This window comes from Peromyscus californicus, unplaced genomic scaffold (genome assembly GCF_007827085.1).
Source record: "Peromyscus californicus insignis strain IS unplaced genomic scaffold, ASM782708v3 Scaffold_13__1_contigs__length_99412109, whole genome shotgun sequence".
Taxonomy (NCBI): domain Eukaryota; kingdom Metazoa; phylum Chordata; class Mammalia; order Rodentia; family Cricetidae; genus Peromyscus; species Peromyscus californicus.
Genome location: NW_026294424.1, coordinates 7,314,702 through 7,338,777, shown reverse-complemented (window position 1 = coordinate 7,338,777; position 24,076 = coordinate 7,314,702). Strand labels below are relative to the sequence as shown.

General features: G+C 47.3%; 1 protein-coding gene across 1 annotated transcript in view; it reads right to left on the bottom strand.

Annotated features, from left to right (window-relative positions):
* Tbc1d10a (TBC1 domain family member 10A) overlaps positions 1 to 18,475 on the bottom strand; it is a 32,567-nt gene extending 14,092 nt beyond the window's left edge. The window contains 2 exon segments of the mRNA XM_052736357.1: positions 18,037 to 18,178; positions 18,181 to 18,475. Coding sequence (XP_052592317.1) covers positions 18,037 to 18,178; positions 18,181 to 18,346 — 308 coding nt within the window. The 5' untranslated portion in view covers positions 18,347 to 18,475.
* Between the last annotated feature and the right edge of the window lie 5,601 nt (positions 18,476 to 24,076).

The following is a 24,076-nucleotide window of genomic DNA, read 5'->3' as shown; positions in this document are numbered from 1 at the left end:
ACCCCCAAATACCAAGAAGCAGAAACCAAAGGTCTCTACACCCCACGCCACAATGACGTGTATACCAATAACAGTATTCACTTATGCAACAAGTCGGGGATGAGCCTTCTAGTTAACTAAACAGAGGGTAGGGTGCCCACGAGTCAACAGGAAGTTCTAGCAGTTATGGATGTGATAACATCTGATTCAGCCCTCCGTACAGATAGGAAACTAAGGCTCAAAGAAGATGAGACTTACAACTGAAACTGTTAGTTGCCAAAGAATCCCCATGTGATTAAATCCCTGCCTATATGACATCTCAACCCTGGGGTCTGGTTTTGTTGGTAAAATATGGCTGTAGGGCCTCAGAAATACCTATTCTCCCAATTGCAAACACAGAGGAACATGCTCAAAGTTCTTTCAACTGATGCCAGATGATAGCTTTGGCACTTTCAAAGCCCCAATGTCAAACATCAAACCAGAATTCAAAGAGGGTACAAAACAAAAGGTCATATTTCCTGGGTTCTAAGACACCACTGATTCTAGGCTGTACCAATGATGAGGCAAGCTCTCAAAGACAAACAGCTGCTATTGCTCTCAATGTGTATAACAACCAGAAGATCTGTTTGAAATTTAAAACCTTAAACCAAGGAAATTTTGAGGAAATATACTCCTTTAAATGACTTGTCTTCCAGTAAAAGAATTTAATCTGGATGTTGGGAGGGTAGACACTAAGGCCTGGCTGTCCCTACCTAGCACTCAGCATATTCTCTAACTACAGGTGGGTATGTCTTCCCACACAGGATGTCCATTTTTTAAAAATCAGTTAAAAGATCCTTCAGTAAAGTCTGTCAGGATCCTAGAAAACATCTGTCTGGATGAAGGAATTCTTTCTACAACATCCAAGTCCCACTGGGGCTAGAGAGATGGCTCAGCAGTTAAGATCACTGGTTGCTCTTCCAGAGGACCTGGGTTTGGTTCCCAGCACTCACATGACAGCTACCAGCTGTCTATAACTCCAGTTCCAGAGGATCAGATGCCCTCTTCTGGCCTCCACAAGCACTGGTACAAAGAAATACATGAAGGCAAAACACCCATATACAGTAAACAAAACTAAAATCTAAACACAAAACAACAGCCAAACAACCACCAAAGTCACCAAGCTAAGCCCTTCCTTTCCTGTGCTTGTTTTCTTCTGTACGTGGACAGGCTCTGTGAATGGACTTGGAAAGGATGCCAAGAAGGGAGCTGTGGGATGAAGCTGAGAGGATGGGAACACTTCAAACAGCATGGGGGCATAAAGGCCCTAAGGTGGCCTCCTCCTGATAGTGTGGAGTGTATGAGCCAATCGCTAGTAGTGAGAGAAACTGACCAGATGTTCTGTGTGGGGTGTCTCAGATCAGGAGCACACTTACTTTCCAGAAAACCCTCTTCTGAGGTGGTTTCTGAGGGTGGTCTGAGGGGGTTTCTACATCCAAAGAGCCTACTAAGAACAATCTCTGGAACAGTCCTTCCTGGAACTGCACAGGCTAGTCCAGAGCAGCCATCCTATTGCTGAACAGGTTCTACTGCTCAGTGTTCTTTCCCAAGCTAGGACAAAAATTTCTTGGTATCTTCTCCCTATAATTTCAACACCGCCTTCTGGTGCCACACAGTGCTCATGCCCTCTTATACCAGACACACACACATGCTTATTCCTTGTCACCCACCCACCCACTCTTATCTGAAATGCTCTTTCTTCTCTCTGTCAGCACCCTTTCAGGGCCTCATATACCATCAAAACTCCCAACAACAATAGCAACATCAACAACAGTAGTTAGCATTTATGAATTACTTACTACTTAACTAATTCTCAAGATCTCACATGTGTTTATCACATGTACATTTCCTTACTAACCTCAGGACAACGTCACTATCCCTGTTAACAATAGCATGCCAGACCTACAAGCATAGCTGTTAAGAAGCAAGTTGAGATGAAACCCAGGGCTCTGTGACTCCATGGCCATGTCCTTGACCCTTACACTATAGTCCTACACACCCAGAAGCCAAGCCTTCAGCATCCTGACAGCCTGCCCATCTGTGTGCCATATCCCCCAACTTGCAGAACTTCACCCTGGCCTAGAACACTGTTTCTCATACTTTAAATTGAGACCCACAATAAAACCTACATTCTAGACTAAGTATACATACACATAACTGAAATGTTTTATGAAATAAGTAGCCCTTACATGTATAAATATGCACTCTGGCCAGGCGGTGGTGGCACACGCCTTAAATCCCAGCACTTGGGAGGCAAGGCAGGCGGATCTCTGTGAGTTCGAGGCCATCCTGGGCTACAGAGTGAGATCCAGGACAGGCTCCAAAGCTACACAGAGAAACCCTGTCTCGAAAAACCAATAAATAAATAAATATGCACTCTGATTTTCAAGTCAATGTCATACAATTTTTTAAAGTTAGGTAAGCTGGGCATAGCAGCATAAATCCCAGTACCTGGAGGAGTGCCATGTAGTGCCTGGACTACAGACTGAGACCCAAACAATCAAAAAGCTACTTACAGGACAGTGAGATGATTCAGTGGGTGAAGGTACTTGCCTCCAAGCTTAACACAAGAATTCGATCCCTGAGACTCATGTTTTCCTCACACACACACACACACACACACACACACACACACACACACACACACACAGTATTAACAAAATAATTTTATTTATTTGGGGGGGGGGGTTGAGATAGGGTTTCTCTATGTAATCCTGGTTGTCCTAGAATTTACTCTGTAGACCAGGCTGGCCTTGAACTCAGAGACCCACCTGCCTCTACCTCCTGTGTGCAAAAAAAGAATTTTTAAAGTTACATATACTCCTCTGGAACTGACTCCAGTATGCTGTGGGATGGTCTGTATGTCAAATGTGTTGCTGATTGGTCAATAAATAAAACACTGATTGGCCATTGGCTAGGGAGGAAGTATAGGCGGGACAAGGAGGAGAATAAAGCTGGGAAGTGGAAGGCTGAGTCAGAGAGACACTGCCAGTCGCACGATGACAAACAGCATGTGAAGATGCCAGTAAGCCACGAGCCACGTGGCAAGGTATAGATTAATGGAAATGGATTAATTTAAGCTGTAAGAACAGTTAGCAAGAAGCCTGCCACGGCCATACAGTTTGTAACCAATATAAGTCTCTGTGTTTATTTGGTCAGGTCTGAGCGGCTGTGGGACTGACAGGTGAGAGAGATTTGTCCTGACTGTGGGCCAGGCAGGAAAACTCAAGCTACACCAGTAACTACATGAATGGATGGAGACATTATGTCTGAAATGAATGTTCATTACAGTGTGGGTTTGCTCATACTCTTAGTACTATCCCACCTTCGCCCCCCAGTTGAATCAAGTCTCACACTTTTGCAGTAACTCCTATTCCTGATTTTCTCTATGACATCATTACTTCCATGTATATTATATTCAGACATACAAGGCACTTCTACGTATAGTAATTGTCTTCGTCTCTCTAATGTCCAATGAAAGGGAGCCCTAATTGGTTAACTATAATTTCCATTTGGGCAATAAAGAGAGTTGACCAGAGAAGTTTAGGCAAAGTCACAAAGCTAGAAAGTAAGTGGCTGAATCAGAGCTTCTCCTCTGCCACAGTAACTCCTGCATTGCCTCTGACTCCCTACATGAGTCTGTGGAGAAACCGGACCCTTTTCCAGATATTGCATGGCTTATCTGGCCTGTAGGCCCTTGGAGACCGTTCATCTCCCACTCCGTGTTCTTACAGCTATAGTGAGTAGTCAGCCTATGTGTAACATGGCTCAGCAAGGCCAATAGGATGGACAGGCATTGCTAGTAAGCACAACCTCAGTTGTAGATGGTATGCCTGGGCTGTTTGCCAATAACCCTGCCTCCTGAGGAGGAAGCTCAGAGAAGACGAAGGTGGTAACTGGCTACAGATCCTTCCAGGCTCCCAGACTCCCAGACCTAGCTGTGTTGTGCCATGCTATGGCCCAAGGTGGCAGTGACATTTCATATACCCCACTCTCTGCAAGCTCTTCCAAAATTCAGAAGCTAGAGGCTTCCCAAAAGCTCAGAGGGACAAGCCCAGTTCCTAAGGTTCCTGGAAGTTTCTCTCCCTAGTCCTTTTAGACTTCTGCTCTCAACTCCCTAGCTTGGCAAACTCAGTAAAGGTACTGCACATGCCTAGAACCTTTATATCCTTTGTGGAAGATACACCTTGGTTCCCTTCCTACAAGCTCACTCCATGAATCCTAAGCAGACATTCTTTCTAAAGTCACAGACCACAGGACTGATGCTTTTCATCTCACTTATCAGGGATACTAAATAGGACATGGAAGAAAATCAAGAGTGGGGACACTCCTGAAACCAACCCACCTATGAATGCATTACAGTTCCTCCATCTACTAGCTGGAAACCATGAGCTGGTGCATTCTCCCCACCTGCTGATTCTGGGTTTAAGCCTTGGGTTTTGTGTATGATGTAAAAAGGCAGTCATCACTGAGATGCATCCCCAGTACTACTTCATCTTTATTGGGACCACAATACACTCCTTGTATTACACAGGACTGCAATGAGGAATAAACATATACTGTGGATAGCCAGAAAATGGCAGCTAGTACACAACTTGTACTTACAGACAGAACTTTCACACTCATTTTTTTCTTCTAACTAGTCTCCAAATGCAGCTCCTGGAGGTAGGGAGGACAAGATCATCCTCATTTTACCTAGGAAGTCATAGAGGCCCACAAGATGATGCTATTTACTCTATGACCCATAAACTATAATTCCTGGCTTCTATCACAGTTATGTGAAACATAGAAGGGCTCTGTTTCTCCATCCTCTAAGCTTCTGGTTTCTCATCTCTATAACCTTCCCAGGGAGCAACTGTAAAGATGACATGTCTCAAGAACTGGCCATGTACTAACTCTGCCAAGCCACTACAGGGCATACATTTCCCTCTGTAAGTAGTTCTTATTACCTCCATTCAGCATGGTTAAGCAATCTGCCCACATTAGTTAGCCTGTAAGTGGAGACTACCACTTAGACACTAACCTGTCTAATAGATATAAAGTGCCCGACACATAACAGACTCTGTCTTTGTCATACTCCCTTTCTCTCCTCCTCCCTACCTTTTAAGTTGAGAAAGACAGAAGATATGAAACAGTCTTTCACAGCTGGGCCTCTAGGATAGAGACAGGGTCACTTGAGGAAGTCTCAATCAAAGTATGGAAAATTAGGAATATACAGAGAAAGTATGGTTAACCATGAGTCCATAGACAGTGAGGGAAGGGGAGCTGGGAAGAGAAATAAAGATAAAGAAGGTAGCCCGCTCTATACACTGGGTGATAACTTCTAGAGTTCATTACTCTACAAGGCAGTAATGCCTGAAAGTGCACATAGCTTTACAGCCAGTTTCATAGAAAGGGAGAGGGAAACTAGAGTATGGGAGAAGGTAGTTAGGGTGTGCAAATGGCTGACAGTCAGGCCCAACAGATCACACAGTTAAGATACCCTTTCCAGGTGGCACATGCCTTTAATCCCAGCAGTGGGAGGCAGAGGCAGCTGGATGGATCTCTGAGTTCCAGGACAGTCAGGACTGTTACACAGAAAAACCCTGTCTCAAAAAAACAAAACAAAACAACAACAAACAAAACAAAAAGAATACCCCCCCCTTTTTTTTGTTTTTTTCGAGACAGGGTTTCTCTGTGTAGTTTTGGTGCCTGTTCTGGATCTCGCTCTGTAGACCAGGCTGGCCTCGAACTCACAGAGATCCACCTGGCTCTGCTTCCCGAGTGCTGCGACTAAAGGCATGTGCCGCCACTGCCCAGCAAGAATACCCTTTCTAGACAACTGGGGAGGTCTGGTGTCCACAGGGTAAGTGACTTGCCCAAGGACATGCTGTGAGTGGTAAGGAAAAGGTGATGTCTGTAGTAGTCTAGTGTTCCCTCCTGTGGCCTGGCCACTCTGCTTTGGAGCTGGCTGGCAGAGGCTCCTGCCTGGGTGAGAGAGTCTGGCTTGCTAGCTTCACTCTCCCTCACTCCCAGCGGTAGTTCTGGGCCAGCCTCTCTATCCCATGAGGCATTTACTGGCTCTGCTCCTTCCGGCTCTGGGTCAGTGCACAATGGTAAACAGGTTCTCTCCACCCTTCACTGGCCTCGGCATCCTGGGCCTCTGCCCAGCTCTCCACTCTACTCAGCTCCACCCTGTTCTGTTTTGCAGACTCCAAAATCAAGGAATCCTCTTCTAGTCCACTGAGCTGGGAAAGGGCATAGATAGCAGAATCCCCAGGGCAGCTCTCCCTGACAACTATAGGAACTTGGGGAGGCTTTTCTTAACAGAAGACATCACTTCCCCAAAACCTAACTGTGGTCAGGCAGAGAGGTGCTTGAAATTTTCTGCCTGTTGACTGAGCACTTGGATCACAATCTCCCTTGTAGATGCCCAGAGTCCACCCTGATCTATGTGTGACTCCCAAGCCATCCTTACAGTTTTGTTAGCTCTTACCTAATTGTCCTGACTCCTTGTGTTCACGAGGTCTCTCCATGTGAAACTTCTTCATGGTTCCCTACTGTCCCCATCTACAACAGAAATTGTAGGCCCTGGTTCTCCAATCCTCCTGTCCCCTCGCACATTACTCTTTTCACTCCTGGTTTTAACTCTAGGTGTCCCTTCCCTGAGCCACTTCTAACTGGCTCCTACTGACCACTGCAGACCTCAGTCAAACTGCCTCTCATCTTTCCATTGCCTCTAACTGCTCCAGGCACAGCACAATGAGCACATTTCATTCCATACACACCTCTCCAGAGCCTTGCTGTAAAGATGAATAAAATACAGCCCCTGCCCTTGAGGACGCCAATGTTGCAGAGAGGCAGCTGGGAGGATAACTAACTTACACACATTGAAATGCAGGCACAGAGCTTGTGAAAGGTGCTAGGAATCTACAAGAAGCCCCCCAGGGTGAGGGTGGAGAAGTTTGGGGAGCTGACTTTTAAATTGGGTTTTGAAGGCTGACAGGAAGTGGCTAGGCTGAGAAAGGGGGAAAGAACATACCAGGCAGAAGGCCCAGTATGTGTAAGTGCAAGTTAATAGGAAGGGCACGGCTTGTGTGGGGAATGTGAGCAGTCCAGCAGAGCAGGTCCAGCTTCCCCACCTGACCTCTGCTCTGCTGAGGCAGCATTCTTTGAGGAGGTATGCTCCTAGAGAGCTCCATCAGGCCATTCTCTGCAGTGTGTCTCAGGCTAAGAACATTACCTAGTACCTGGTTGGCTGGCACTTGATCAACACATGGTGGGAATACTGAGGAGGGAAACCTCAGGCCTGAGTTCTCAGGAATAAGCTGGGAATACTGACTCTGCCTTGAGACCAGGCAGGTGTACAGTAGGAATATGCCCTCTCCAGCCTAACACAGCTCTGGATCTTGAAGGCCAGCACAGGGCTGAGCTCAGATTTGCTTGAATGGCCTTTTACAACATTACAGTTCTCCTATTCAATTAACTTAACTGAATGTCTGTGATAACACTTACCAGGCGCTCGCTAAAGCACCAGACACTGCTCAGCATCCAATTGACATCATTTCATTTAACCCTGGTAACAAAGCCCATGAGATGCATTCTCCAATTACCAACCCCATTTGACAGATGAGAAAACTCAGATTTTCAGCAAGTTAATCATCACTGCTTAGGGTTTATGACAAGCAAGCCCTGGCAGGTGAAAGTAGCCCCTCTGCTCTTCTCTAACTATGCCACCCAACTTCAGCACTCAGTGGGATGCACAGAAGCTTTCACCGACCCTGGGAGCTTAGAGCTCAGTGAACTCCAACTCACAAGCAGCATAGCACTTTGCAAGTCACTTGAGCTCTCTGGGATTTGGCTTCTGCCGATGTAAAATGGAGGTTATAATGATAATCACATCTCACAGAGTTAAGTGTGAAGAGGCAGATGACAGCCCGGGCTCTTTTGTGAAATGGCATTATGATAATGGTGGTAAGAGAATGGAGGGGTGGCCTAGGCATGCCAGGAAGCTAGGACAAAGATCCACAAGGCCCAGAGAGGGAGAGTGGGGGTGGTAATTATGAGGCAAACTTGGACAATTTCTCAGGGGACTACTAGGTGGCCCTAGGAGGGTACAGGACCCAGGCAGCCCTCTGGCCACACACTGGCCCTGAAGTTCTCTACTCTCACTTCTGTTTATTCTTCATAGGACACAGAGAAGGAAGAGCCATTCTAGAGTCAGGGCGGTCAGAGGACCTTGCTGCAAATGACTTAATAAGGAACTAATAGAGGAATTCCCAACTTGCCCTGGTAGGTCAGGGAGCTCCTGACCTCAAGCTGAGTGCAACTGGCTCCTGCCTTACCCCCAAGACCATGGGTGAGTGAGCCGAGCACATGAGGGAAGCTCAGTCTTCATGCCTACACTGCCTTACTTCCTTACAATTGTACTAAAAGCCCATGAGAGAGGGACAGAGGAAGAGAGGAGAGAGCTGAGTCTGTTGTTTGTATGTATGTATGTATGTATCTCAAGACGGCCTCACTATGCAGACCAGGCTGGCCTCAAACTCACAGAGATCCACTTGGCTCTTAAATCTCACACTTGATGTGTGAAAGCTAGCAGGGCAGTGGTGGGGCATGTCTTTAATCCCAGCACTTGGGAGGCAGAGGCAGACAGATCTCTGAGTTCAAGGCCAGCTTGGTCTACATAGTGACGGCCAGGGCTACAAAGAAAAACCCTGTCTTAAAGAACCAAAAATAGATAAATAAACATGTAGTGTGAAAGCCATCATGATCGAGGACACAGAGCCCTTACTCTGTGGCAGATGTGCTGGGTGCTTTTTAAACATCATCCTAACATCTCCCTCTTCTAATGCCACCAATGTCCTATTTAGGGATTCAGAGAAGTCACACAGCTGGAAAGTGTCAGAAGGAGGACTGAGAGCTAAGTCTGCTGATGTCTTGAACTTGGGCTCTCCCAGACCCAAGTCTAGGTTGTCCTTCCCTGTAAGTCAAGACAGGGAGGAAAAAGAAAACAAAAACAAAAACAAAAACCAGCATCTTCCGGAAGGTAGACTAGGAAGACTGTTCTGTGCATACAGTGTCCAGGGCCCAGCTGCACTAAGAAGGAGCAAGAGCTCCTGGAACTTATGTGCCCTCCTGGATCCCTTACACCCAGCTGTTCCTGTCTCATCTCAGGGTACGTGTGAGGGGACAGGAGTTGCACTATTCTGCATAACAACACAGAAGACCTGTTGGGAAAAGTAAACATTTGGGGCTAGGCTGAAGTCCTAAGACTGTGGCAGGAAGAGAGGCCACAAGGCGATCACCAGCTTTAGTAGGGTGGAAAATTGGGACCCCAGATAGCAGGCCCAGTTCCATCCCTTGCTCAGTCACTTTCCCTGCCTGTAAACAAACAAAATAACCCTTACTCCATCCATTTCCCATTGCTCCCGTAATGATTACCAGAGACTAAAAAGATAAAGCTTGGCATAGTTACACCAGTTCTTAATCCCAGCACTCAGGAGGCAGAATCAGGCAGATCTCCCTGAGCTCAAGGCCAGCTTGGTCTATATAGGGGTTCCAGGCCAGCCAGGGCTCCATAGTGAGACATTGACTCAAACTAAATAAAGACACCCAGGAAGTCTCATCAACATGCTGCCTGACATGACCTGAACAAGGCTGGCACGCACACCAATAGACACGCTAATGTGGAAGAAGGAAAGCACACAGGGACCCAACACTAAATAAAGACCCACAGACAATTGAGGAATGAGAGTTGAAGACTGGGAGAAACAGTCTTTCCTAGGTAAGAGCTCACCTATAGGTTATCCAATACCAAATGATCAGCCCTGAACACATATGCATACAAGTAACATTACACTGACTGTGCAGGTTGTATTTATATGTTTAGAAATACACACACACACACACACACACACACACACACACACACAATGCACATGAGTGACAACTAAAGGAGAGGTCATAAATTTCAGCAGAGTGGAGTATGTGTGAGGATTTGGAGGGCGGGAAGGGAAAGAGAAAATAATGTAATTATATTATAATCTCAAAAACTAAAAGCTTTTTTAAAAATTAAAAAAAGAGATAAATTGCTGGGCGGTGGCACACACCTTTAGTCCCAGCACTTGGGAGGCAGAGGCAGGCAGATCTCTGTGGGTTCGAGGCCAGCCTGGTCTACAGAGAGTTCCAGGACAGACAAGGCTGTTACACAAAAAAAACCCTGTCTCAAAAAACAAAAACCAAAACAAAACAAAAAAAGAAGCGATAAAGCATCCTTCAATCTGAATACATCTCCACATACATGAGGACCACTGGTTCTGTGCACAAAGCTCACATAAGAACAAAGTATGCTGAAGTGCTGGCTTCTGTGGAATGTGCCACAATGACCCCTTGTGTTGGGACTACCTACCAAAGCATTTTTCCAAGGTCATTTCTCAGAATGTTTGAGATAGATGAACTCTATTTTCTCTGCAGGGAAACTGAGGTTTAGAAAGCAGCCTTCTTGGGGTTGGGGATTCAGCTCAGTGGTAGGGGTTCAGTCCTCAGCTCCAAAAAAGAAAAAAGCCAACAGCCTTCTCAAGGTCACATAGCTACTTAGTAGCTTAGGGAGACCCAGGACTAGGGTCTTTTGATCGCTGCTCAGAAGCCTTTGTTTGCACTGTGTTCCTAATCCAGTTATCTTATTTGAGCCTCACAATCCTTTGTACATAGCTGCACCTGTAACTACTTGTCTAATGTATGACTTCCTGTTAGACTATAAGTCATTTGAAAGCAAGACCGGTTTCTATCTGGAAGCTGGAACAGGGCTACACATATAGTAAATGCTGGATAAAAAGCAGGGAACTAGCTCTGTGATTGAATGAGGAGACACGCTTAAGCCATGAAGCACAGGAGTCCATTGGAAAGCTGGCACCAGCACCCTCATACCCCTGTGCTTAGTAGTAGTACTTTCCCCATCCCATAGCCTAAAGCCATGTTTCCAGCTAGACTCTATAAGACTTGCTAGAAGCTTGCCTCTCATAGATACTTGTAGATGTAACCAACCTTCTTATTAAATAAGAAACACAGAACCAATGCAAAGAAGAAAGCCAAGAGGTCAGAGCTAAGAGCTAAAACCTTACCCTTCCTCCTGCGGTGGTCCTACCTCTCCGAACCAGAGCTACCCCTGTGTTAAAGTCTTTATATAGAGTTCCTGTCCTGCCTTCTCATTGGTTGTAAACCCAACCACATGACCGTCTCGTCACGGCCTGTCTGTATAGACCTCCAGGTTTTCCATGATTGGTATTGAGATTAAAGGCATGTGTATCCAATAATGGCTGTATCCCTGAACACACAGAGACTTACCCAGCTCTGCCTACCAAGTGCTGGGATTACAAGCGTACGCCACCACTGCCCTGCTTTCCTATGGCTTGCTAATACCTCTGACCCCCGGGTAACTTTATTTATTAACATACAAATAACATTTTAATACAAACAAAATATCACCATAGATACTGGACTCATCTGTCCCAGCTAAGGCACCAGCTAGAAGAAGAAAATAAAGACACTCCATGAAGCCGGGGGTTGGTGGTGGCGAACATCTTTAATCTTAGCATTTGGGAGGCAGAGGCAGGAGGATCTCTGTGAGTTCCAGGACAGCCTAGTCTACAAAGTGAGTTCCAGGACAGCCAGGGCTACACAGAAAAACCCTGTCTCAAAAAACAAAACAAAAAAGATTCTCCATGAAATCAGACTGCCCCTTGGTTGTCATCTGCCTCCCCTTGATTTCATGCTGAAAGCCCCAAATCCTCTGTCCTAGCTGCCATGCTACCCTAAGGAAGGATTTCTCTGTCCTCAGTCTCACTCCTAGCTCCTTGGAGAGAAGCCTGGCTCTCCTTGTAGCTTTTCTTACCATCCAATTTGTTTACCAGGCAGCAACTACAAAGCTCAGTGTTACTCACCCTCCTGCCTCCCCCAGCCAGGTCAGCCAACTCTCTCTCCTGCTAGAGAGACAAAGAGCCCCTTGATGTGCCCTGGGCCTTCCGGCCAAGTATGTACCTTGGGGATATGACAAAGGCCAATCAACAGCAGCCCACTGTAAAGGCTCCAGGATAGGCTGTGTAAGGGGCCTTTCCACCTCTGTCACTCTCGGGCTAGCCACTGTCTGAGCTCTAATGACTTGCCAGTCTCTTCCTCCCTCTGGCTATAGACTTCCTAGTCCCACCATAGATCTGGCCTATCTTGGATTCTCATGACAATCTCATCGCCTGTGATCTAGCTCCTCTTTCTGTCATTTTCAACAACTAACCCCTCTGAACATAGGGGGACTCAGGCTGGCGTTCAGGGCTGTCTGCCTAATCTCTTTTCCCAACCTACCCTTGCTTTCATCCTGCCTGCCACCTCTGCTCTTAGCACATTATTCTTCTCAAAGAGCTGGCTTTTGGGAGGGATGTTGCACGTAAGTCCTTCCCAGGCAATGAAAAAGACCTTGTTGTCCCTTCTGAGTGCTGGGATCAAATGGTACTTCTTCATAGGCTCCTGTAGGCAAAGCTGCTGCTTCCTCTTATAGACTCTAAGAGCAGCTGCACACCTCAATTACAGCCTTTATCACTCAACATTGCAAAGATTTGTTTGTGGTTCTGTCTTTCAACCAGTCTGAATTCCTTGAGGGCAACAAGGCAGAGATGTCTTGCTCAGTTCTTGTCCCAATCACAGCATCTGGCAGAGCAGGTATTCAAGAGTGTCTGGGAAATAAGCTCACTGCTAAAGTGGCTAAGCTAGCAAAACGAAGCCTTTAGCTGGCTCCCCAGGCTGCTGCATGGGCTGACTACCTCACTACCTAAGCAGAAGTAAAGAGCTAATCTGTGCTGGCTTCTGAAGAGCTAGAGAAGCAGAAGAGTAGTGTCGGGTAGGAGAGGTGGAGAAAGGGAAGATGAAACAAAGAAATCCAAGTTGGCAGCTGCCCTAAACTCCTGGCTAAGGGAGCTCATAAGCAGGACTGCTGGCTTGACAGTGGGGCAGCCCGGCCAGTTTTCTCCCTTCTAGGATTCTCCCCACAGAACCCACCTGGGAGGAAGAAAATTGGCCTGGCCGCTTAAGGATTTATCAGGTGATAAATTTGGGGCACTCTTTTCTGAGGTCTTCAGGTGCTTGTGTTCAGAATTGAGATTACCACCCCTTCAAGGGAAGTGAGGTTCACCTGGATTAGGATTTTCTCTTCTCACTATGGCCTGAGGTGGGGAGTAGATCACTAACTACTCATCTTTAAAAGGGGAGTTAATAGTCACTGAGCACCTACTCTGTCCCAGGCTCTTTTCACACATCAGTTCATTTAAACCTCACAGCAACCCCAAAAAGTCAGCACTAGCATAATCTTTTCATGGGTAAGACCCTGAGGTTCAGAAATGAGGCCACATGTTCTAAGTCACACAGACAGCCAGGCTGTCTGTGTATTAGGAGGGTGTATTAGGAGAGGGCCCAGCACTACCTTTCTTCCCCCACCCTGATGCAAACAGATTGGGTGACTGAGCCTCAGTCAGGAATTTTTTTTTTTCTTTTGGTTTTTGGAGACAGGGTTTCTCTGTGTAGCTTTGGAGCCTGTCCTGGAACTCACTCTGTAGCTCAGGCTGGCCTTGAACTCCCAGAGATCCGTCTGCCTCTGCCTCCCGAGTACTGGGATTAAAGGTGTGCGCCACCACGGCCCGGCTCAGTCAGGTATTGTTATCCCCTACCCCCAGGTCCTGTTTCAGGCCAGATGCTGGGAAGACAAAAACATCAAGCAGGCTCCACCGCTTATCTCTTTCCCACAGCTTAGGGTTTCTAGCAACTGGACACAGAGGCACCTTCCCGGGACAGCAGCTGGCGAGCTGCCTCCTCCTTTACCAAGTCAGATCTTGAACAGGGTCATCAAACTGGACTTTCCTTAGAGGCCGAGAGAAGGAATGAGGGAAACAAATGGGAAGGCTCACGGTCTAGAGTCAAGGGCCTGGGCCACACGTGTACAGCTATATTCTTCCCAATGAACTACCCAGGGACCACTCATTGCCAGCTCCATGCTCTCCTGGGACCTGTAATACCTCAAGAGAAGTGCATAGTCTGAGCTTACAAACTAAAAAAGGCAGTGGAGGCAGCTCAGCAAAGAGGCAGGCTCTGGCTTGCCAGGAGAGCCCTGGCCCCACCTCAACAAAAACTGGCATAGAACCATCTGTAAGGATGCCAATTAAGCCAGTTCTATGACTTCCAAAGTCATTGGGCTGATATAATTGGTTAGAAGAGAGGGAACCAGGGGATTAAAGAAGACAATACTACGGTTCCATATGTTTCTCCCTGAGCTCAGCTCAACTCACTTGCTTCCCGAACAGGAAGCCAATGCCCACAGGATCCCAAAGAGTGTAACTCCTGACTCATCTGGCCTACATACTGAGCAGATAGAGAGGCAGGGTGGGAAGCTCCAGCCTCAGGCTAGTGCTGATAATCACTTGGGAAAAGGAGAGGAAGGTTAGGGATTTACCTCTCCAGCTACCAGGACTTTAACTTACGTCCTTTCCCCCTCCTGACCAACTTTCAGCTGCAGAAGAACCATCAGATAGGTCACTCTTCTCCCTCAAGAGATGGAAGGGTGACATCACTCCTCCTCTCCCACCCTTCCCTGCTCACAACACCTGGTCCTCTTGGGATTTCACTGTCCAGCTGAGTCTTGGGCTAACCCAGAACTAATGTTGCCAGGGCCTCTGTCTGTGGCTGTGCCACCCACATGGTCATTCAGGGGCTAGTTGCTTTCTTGCCTTTGGCTACTGCTCAAGAGAAGACAGGAAACAGTTCAGTCCTACAAAAGGTTCCCTACAGAGCAGGCTGAATGACAAGATGGAAAAGTGGAACAGCATAGTAACTTTGGGGGTCAACCCCCAGCTTTTCTCCTAACAGACTGAAAAAGCAAGGCTAATCCTTGTTTCCCACCTATCTGTATGACAGTGGTCACCTCCAAGTTCACTTTTAGTTTTCTGACTTGGAATATCTAGCAGTAAATCACTCAATTAATAAACATTGAGCATTTACTCCACTGCAGATCTGAGGAGAAAAAGGTGAATAAGCCTGGTTGGTCCAGCCCTACCTAAGCTAATCAGACTAATGACAAACACGCTCCTACCCTTCCTGGCCATTCCTGTTAGCCCCTACACGGTCAAGGGTGTAAGAAGTGTGGAGGAAGCAAGGGATTATGATGGCAGGTAGATTCCTCTTAGTTATCTTCAGTTTTACCTGCCTGCCAACCGATTTCCTGATGGCGGTGAAGGGCCACAATTATGGATGGTGAAGCTAGTCCTGATGGGATTCTCACATCCTGGATCCAAATTCTAGTTCTACTATAATATGCTAAGTGAACTTAAGCAAGTTTTTGCTTCTCTGGCCTATTTTATCTTCTAGACACAGGTTATACTGGTCAATCTCTTAAGATCCATTCCAGCTTAGCCTATAATTTTATGATATACTTTAGGCCAGAATGCAACAGACACTAGAATGAGGAAGCCTCTGGTTTCTTTCCCATGCCCACAGCCCCTGGCAACTACCAAAACTGACCTGTATTGAGGCAACCTTTGGCCCAGGGTGTCTGAAATGGACCTTAAACTGGAGACAGAGTCCCCATCATCTCCACTGCAGGCCATTTGTGCTAATGTTTCACTTCTCTGGGATAGCACATGGACTCCTAGCCCTCAACCACGAGACTAGGTTCAGGGCGGTCACCCTGAAACTTCCCACAACTTCCCCTCTTATGGCCTTGGGCAGGGACTTACTTTTGGCTTTTTTAGAACCACAGTATAAACTAAACAAGGAAGATCCAAGCTTTCTGATACCAGAGATTTTGCTAACAGACAAGCTGAAGAAAATGAGGCAGGGAGACAGAAGTAGATCGGGGATCTCCTTCAGCCTTGGCCTCACAGACACCGGAGATGGAGAGGGCATCTTGCAGAGCCACAACCCAGGTTTGCAGTTGGAGGGTGGAGAAGATAGACATCTGGCTGCCTGATTGGGGACGAGAGCCAAAGGGAGGTGCTCCCATTGGGCGACTCTTCCCACAAATACCAGAGGTACGCCCTCATTTTTCTCTTCATTTCTCAGACCCTTAGAAGAAAGAAAACTTATTTCTTGGTATTACTTGTGCCAGGCATGGTGCTGGGTGACCACATGTATCAGATTTTCACTTTTCTCAGTAGCATTGGATATAGGCATTAATTTTGCCCTTGAATAAACAGGATAGGGATTCAAGATCTGCCCAAGGTCACACAGCCAACAAGTATGAGCCCTAAGTCTGGCCCTTCCTCACTTTATCACATCGCCCTACACCCTGAAATCTGGTTAAATGCCTAATATGCATGGAAGAAGAATTTTCATGCTTTAGAATTTACCAGCAAATCTGAGCTGTTACTTCCAAGACCCCACAAATAAAACTGAGAGTCCCTTCCCACCCGCTCAAGACCTCACCCCTCCCTGGCCCCAGTTGAAACACACCCTAAATCCTCTCTACATGAAGCTCAGACCAAGGAAACAGGACAAAGTCAGGACGGAAGGTGAGAATGAGGAGTTCTCCTGGTTTGGGACTGGACTAGGCTTAGCCTAATGTGAGCAAGTCTAGAGGCGGGTGGTAGAGACAGACCAGTGGGTGGGAGGAAACTCCATCTAGGTCAGAAGCCTGGATTTGTAAAATTTTCCTCCTAAGGAGTAGGAGGCCTGGTGAATAAGAGACTCTTGGCGGGAGGAGTTATGAGATTATGGAAGTGACATTTATATGGGACTTTATGGAGTAGGTTTCTTAAGATAGTCAAGCACTTCTGTAAGTCCTGAGAATAGCTGGGGACACCTTGGGCAGTCACAACCAGTCAGAGGAAAGGGAGGGAAATATTCTGGAGTAAGGCTCCCCTGGTGACTGTGAGGTTCTTTCTGTCTCTATAAAGTGGGAGGCCCGCTATGGGAGGGAGGCTTATCAGTTCTCTGTATGGCACTAGTCTCACACCACAGGACAGCTGGAATGAAGTGGGATCTAGAGGCCATCTTCCTGAGGGGACCACCAGATGAACTCACAAGTCTCTGGGAGGACTGACTTCCAGGGGTTCTGTGGGACAGAAGGCTGTAGCCCAGCATGCTCATCTTGGAAGGAAGGTGCTACTCCACTGCCTCATCTTTTTCTAATGGCCAGTGGGGTGCCTGGGTGCTCAAGGGTGGGGTGCTACTTAAGTGGGGCTCCTGCTATCTCCCTCCTCCTCCTGCCCTATATCTGGATTTGGGAAGGAAGTATACAAACACACAGCAGCCTGGGAGTCTGCTGGCTGGCTCCTGTGGTGATGAAGTGACAGAGAATCCTAGAGGTGAGGCACTGTCACCCTATAACTACTAGGAAGGGGGAGTGTCTGCCCACCTGTTGCCTGTGACAATGGACAAAGCTGCCTTTTGGCAGAAGGTGTGTGTGTGCGAGAGAGAAATAGACACTCTCTCACTTTCCCATGATGGAAAGAAACTGTCGGTGACAAGATGGGACTGTCTGGGAGGGAGGTGGCCAGTGTCAATGTGTCTATGTGTCTAGATGTAAGGATTAGTGTGACCTGGAGTGGGGTGGAGCCGGCCGGGAGTCCTGAAGTCGATCTAAGATTTCCTGGGGTGGGGGTCCTGAGGTGGTGAGTCAAGGATTCTGTAGGGGAGGGGAGGGATGGAGAACAGCTATGGGGAAAGTATGGGGCAGCTATCTGTGCGCATGTCAAGGGGTGGCAAAGTCAATCAGCCTTAAGGCCAGGGTGACCTGGTGAGTCTAGGGGCTGGTGTTGGTGGCTATCCCCCAGTCGGGAGGCCAATGTGAGTCCCTCGGAGGGAGCGGATCAGTCGGTCGGGGGGAAGGGGAGGGGTACCGGCGTGAGGACCGGGAGGAAGAGGGTGGCCTGTCTGTCCGACGTAGGTAGGAAGTAGACAGCCGCTCGGGGCGGGTCCGTGGGGATGGGGCAGTGGAGACACGTTGGTGGTCAGGCCCACGCTCGCGCTGGTCCCGCGCCCGGCCCAGACCCCAGCGCTACTCACGCGCCCTCGGCGCCCTGCGAACCCACGATGAAGCCGAACTTGTCGATGCGGCGCTCCGCGAAGCCGTTGGCCTCCGAGTCGGAACCGAGCGAGCTGAGCTCGTCGGCAGTGGCGGCGTCGGGGCCCTGGGCCAGGCTCTCCGGGTCCCCGACAGGCTCCCGCCCGCTGCGGGCGCGCGCGGCCCATTCTCTCTGCTGCTCTTCGCCATCCTGGCCGCGCCCGCCACCAGAGCGCCAGCGGCCACCTCAGCCGCCTCAGCCGCTCGGCCTCCGCCGACGCTGCCGACGCCCCGCCCACGCGCCGCGCCCATTGGCTGCCGCAAAGCTGGGGGCGGCTCCCCAGGGAGCTCCCACCACGCGCCCAATGGGTGCCGAGGGCCCCGGGCCCAGCCCCTCCTCCAGGCTGGCGCCAACTGGACGGACGTGAGGGGGCGGGACAACCGTCACCAGGGGACCCTCCTTCCCTGGCTGCCAATCACGAAAACTCACCTGGACTAGCTCTTCTGGCTTTTCCGGGTTGGCTCTGGGCTGGCGTGTCACCTGCTGCGGCTCTCGGGAAGAAGGCCCAGGGCTTCCCCGGAGGTCCTGCCCGCCTCCGCTTCCCTGGGCCCGCTCCTTGCGAACAGGGCCGTGGGTGGGGCTGCTTCGCCCGTTCATTTTGAAGAATAGTGATGAGACGCAAGTGGGTTTAGGGATCTGAATCACCTTGCTGCTCTGCTTAGGGGCGTTTAAATTAGCTCGTGGGAGACCCTGTAAAAATAGTACTGAGCCAGGCGTGGTAGCTCACGTCTTTAATCCCAGCAGCCGGGAGGCAGAGGCAGGCGGATCTCTGAGTTCGAGGCCAGCCTGTTACACAGAGAAACCCTATCTCGAAAAACTGAAACAAAATAACAGCAAAAACAAACAAAAAAACTTGACCTAAGCTTTACTTTCCTTTGTAATATTTTTCCTTCCCAACACCTTTTTTTAGTGAGGGTTGATTTGTACTGTTTTGTTTTGAGATAGGATCTCCAAAGCGCTTTGAGCTTACTATGTAGCCCAAGGTACTCCCGTCTTCCAAGTGCTGGGATTACAGTTGTGGGTCACCATGCCTGGCTCCCCATTGGTTTTATTGAGTTATGAGTAACATACCACAAATTCATGTTTAAAGTGTATACTTCCTAGGTATGAATTCCATCACCCCACCCACACATGCACAAATGAATAAAAATTAATGCATGCCTGCAATCTCCTTAGTAGACTAAAACAGATTTTGAGTTTCTGGGCCGACTGGGCTACAATGTCCCTATCTCAAATAAGTAGTATAATACTATGGTTCTTTAGCATCCTTAAGAGTTGTGCAAACATTGCAATCAAATTTTCGAACATTTTTATTGCCCAAAGAAACTCCTATTCAGTAACCTGTCACTTCCAGTCTGTCTCTGGCAACCACTATTCTACTTTGTGCCTACAGATTTGCTTTTCTAGACATTTCAGTTATCTGTGGTTACCAACCATTTTGTGTAACCAGTTTTGTTTAAGAGAGGAACTTGTCTTGCTATGTGATACAGGCTGGCCTTAAGCTTTCTTTTATTGCTTCTAAGATAAATCTACATTTGAGCACTTATTAGTGCTTTATTCTTTGCATGGCTGAATTATATTCCATTGTGTTGACATCAGTGAAAGCCATTTGGATGCTTTTTTCTTTTTCTATTAGGAATAATGTTGTTTGATCAGGTAACATAGCATTTCATTTTTCTTAGAATTTCTTAAGAGTGTAATTTATGGGTTTTAATGGTAACTCTGGTTAATCTTTTTTGTTGTTTTTTTGTTTTGTTTTGTTTTGAAGACAGGGTTTCACTGTGTAGTTTTGGTGCCTGTCCCAGATCTTTCTGTAGACCAGGCTGGCCTCAAACTCCGTCTGGCTCTGCCTCCCAAGTGCTGGGATTAAAGACATGTGCCACCACTGCCCAGCAACTCCAGTTAATCTTAAATAAATAAATTAATTTAATTAAAAAAAATAATAAACCCCAGAGCTCGGTCTACAGAGTGGGTTCCAGGATAGTCAGGGCTACACAGGGAAATCCTGCCTTGAAAAATCAAAAACAATAACTAAGTAGTGTGTATGTGTGTGTACATGCATGGCATGTATGCAGAAGTCAGTCAGAGACAATCTTTAGGAGTCATTTTTCTTCTTCCAAATTATGGATCCTGGGTATCAAACTGAGGTCATCAGGTTTGGCAGCATGGGCCTTTACCTACTCAACCATCATGATGGCCTATTTAACCTTTTTTTTTTCTTTCCAGAGCTGAGGACCGAACCCAGGGCCTTGCGCTTGCTAGGCAAGTGCTCTACCACTAAGCTAAATCCCCAACCCCCTAATTTAACCTTTTGAGTAATTGGCAAATTGCTTTAGAAACTGGCTGGTTATGCCATTTCTTGTAATCTTTTAGTAATTTTATTATATATGTCCTATTTTACAGGTAGATGAATTGAGGTTCTATGAAGTAGTCAGTTGCCTAAGGTCCCAGACTAGTTTGACAGTCCCAGGACTTACAATGTTTGTATTTGAAGAATTGGGCCAATTATACTTCTATGCACTCAACCCCCACTTCCAACTTCTGGCCCTAGAGATTGTCAACTCTTAGAACGGTTCCTCATTTATCTAGTATTCTATGGTTTACCACAGTGTCATTTGACACTCCCTAAATAACTAAGGGGGGGGGAGCTAGGCTCAGAAAGGAAGCAAAGAGACAGTCTGAGCTGCTGGCTCAAGACAGGCTGCAAACAGTCTGAAACAAGCTCCAAGAAAGGGGTTCAGCTTAGAGTGACTCACCAGCCATTTCTTGATGCCACATGGCCTGACCTTCTTGAAGACCTGCAGTCTACATTCCATTTGCTTTCAGTTTTCCACAAAAAGAGCAACAGCAGACATGGGAGCAGGCACAGGCCATTTTGCTCTTAAACCCTGTCTAGGAGGACAGTCCTCCTTTCCAATGGCTGAACACAGCTCCAAGGAGGCAGGGAGTCTCTCCCAGGGAAGGAGAGAGGAACCAGATATAACTGGAGTGGATAGGTGCAGTATCCACTTTGACCTCACAATTCTAGTCCTAAGGCTCGATCCAAAACACGCTACCATCCAGTCCCACAGCAGATGCACTTTGTCACTGAGGCAAAACACCCAACAAAAGCACTAGGGAGGGCGGTTCATGTATCCGGGACTTACTTTGAGGATGCAGTCCGTCACCACGGTGGGTAGCTCTACTTGGTTTCTCTTTTTTTTTTTTAAAGACATCTCGCTCTGTTACCCCTGGGATACAAGGCATGTGCCACCAGTTCCTTTTTCTGTTTTATTTAGTCCTGGACCTCAGCCCCCCACATTCACAGTGGCTCTTCCTCCCTCTTCAGTTCAATCTTCCTGGAAACCTCAAGGATATGCCTGGAGGTGTCTCCTAAGTAACTCCAAATCCAGTCAAGTTGACGATGCAAACTAGCCATTACCCAGATACCCAGAGATCTCAGAGAAAGCGGACCTGCCTTTCAGGATCAGGACAAAGTTGATAACTCAATTCTGAGGCTTTTCTTCTTTTGAGCCAGGGTCTATGTTACCTAGGCTAGCCTCCAACTCCTGGGCTCAAGCAATTGCCCTACCTAATCAAGTAGTTAGGACCATGTAGGCACTACCATGCCTGGCTTCTTTTAGACCATTTCCTCATCAGTAAAATGAAATACTGGGGGGGGGGGGGGGGGGGGGGGGGGGGAGCAAAAAACAAAAACAAAACCCTTAATTATTGAGATTTTAGTGTGACAAGTTCTTAAAGCATTTGGTACATGGAAATTCCCAGTAACAGTGGGCCAAGGTGACAAAATTCATAAATTGCAAGTTCATGAATGTCTTGTTTTCCACCATAGCCTACAGCTGTGGCAGTGGAGTTAACAGCTTAATCCAAGCCATGTGGGTGCTTCATGGCTGTCCTGAATGACTGGTGCAAAATCGTTTGAGAACACCATTTTCCTCTTCTGAAAAAATTGGAATGTCAGCAATTACTGGGTGAGCCAGTGTGCTTTGATTCTGAAGCCTTGAGAACAAAGCAGGCACATTGTTAGTTTATATGTGTCAGGGTAAAAGCATTCACAAATGACTGTGGGTGCCTGAGAAAAGCCAGACGTTCATGTCAAGTGTCTTCCTCAATTATACTCCACCTTATTTTCTGAAACAGTCTCTCAATGAACTCACCAATTCAGTCAGACTGGCTGGCCAGCCAGCTCCAGGGATCCTCCTGTTTCTGCCTTCCCATGTGGTGAGATCCCCAGTTTTATATGGTGTAGGGACCTAACTCAGGTTTTCAAGTTTATTTGGTAAGCATTCTCCCAACTGAACCATCTCTCCACCTCCCAATGTTAATTTCTTTAATGCCAGAGCACTTTCAAAGTCTTTGTTGTTGTTGTTGTTGTTTGGGTTTTGGAGATAAGGTTTCTCTGGGTAGCCCTGGCTGTCCTGGAACTCACTCTGTAGACCAGGCTGGCCTCAACTCAGAGAGATCCACCTGCCTCTGCCTCCCAAGTGCTGGGATCAAAGGCATGCACCATCACCACCTGGCTAGGGTTTTTTTTTTTTTTTTTAATGTTTTTAAAATTTATATGTCTGTGTATGTTGTGTGTGTATAGGTGCCCTCAGGCCAGCTGGAGTTATAGGCAGTTGTGACCAATCTGATATGGATGCTGGGAACTGATCTGGGGTCCTCTGGAAAGAGCAGCAATCTATGAGCACTGTATGATTGTAGTGAAATGGGGCTGTTACATGGTTTTTGTACCCATGAACTCACAACACAGGCCTGCTGGAACCTGGGCCTACCAACATTCTATCATGGATGGGGTGGGGATTGTAAGGTCTCACCTTCCCTGAACATCTACAGCAGTTAACAGTTGCTTGAGTAGAGAGGCATATACTTTAGTGGTATATCCACTGGTAAGTTGCCCGTGATCAAATACACAACCCTAATTAAATGAAGTCTCACACACACACACACACACACACCCCCATGAAAGGAGGAAACTTGTTACCAAAAAAAATGGTTGCTGAAAGGAAGAGATGATGATAATGGAGGGCATATGACCAAAGTGCCTTTTATATACAATATAATATGTATTATATATAAATAATACTTTTTTTGTTTTTTTGAGACAGGGTTTCTCTGTTTAACAGTGCTGGCTGTCCTGGAACTCACTCTGCAGACCAGGCTGGCCTCAAACTCAGCTATCCGCCTGCCTCTGCCTCCCAAGTGCTGAGATTAAAGGAGTGTGCCACCATGCCTGACTATTTTACATTTAATGAAATAAAAAAACAAACAAAAAAACCTATTAAAACTAAAAAAAAAAAAAAAAAAAAAAAAAAGGACTAGTAAGTAAGCACTTTTAAACTTGCAATGTTATAGGATGTGCCGTGCCAGGAAACAACGTTCAACTACGGCCACCAAAGGTCACAAGGCTCTGTGGTCAATGAGCCTCCAGTGAATGTGAGCCAGGACAGGCATTCATTCAGGAATTCTGGGAACTGTTAACTCCATGGGGCGTGACTCAAAGGGCCAATTCACTTGCATTCTGCCCAGTCCCATTCCTGGACTCTTGTCATAGCCTCAGCTACAGAGGCACTATGGGTCTGCCAGTCTGTAGAGGCATATGCCCTGACACCATGCCATGTCCCTAATACCAAAAGGGAGCTCCTGGGCATGGGATTCTCCAAGGCTCTCTGATGCCCCTCCCTCCTGGAAATCCCTCCAGAGGACTTCTAGTACTGCCCAGTTAAGTGTCTAGCAGTGAGCTTTGCTTTCAGGCCCCTAAATCAGAAAAGCCCACCAGCAAGCCAAATTTTGCACTAGTCCCTAGGCAACCTTTGGACAACCAGGTGAAAGGCAAATGTCACACAGGGTACAGAATGGCATGACATCAGCAAGGTTAAATGTGAGGAGTTTGTAATGCAGCCAAGTTTCTGGCCCCGCCGAGGAGCTGCTTAAGCTTAGGCAGGGAAAGGAAAGGTGAAGGGAGGGTGAGGACTAGAATA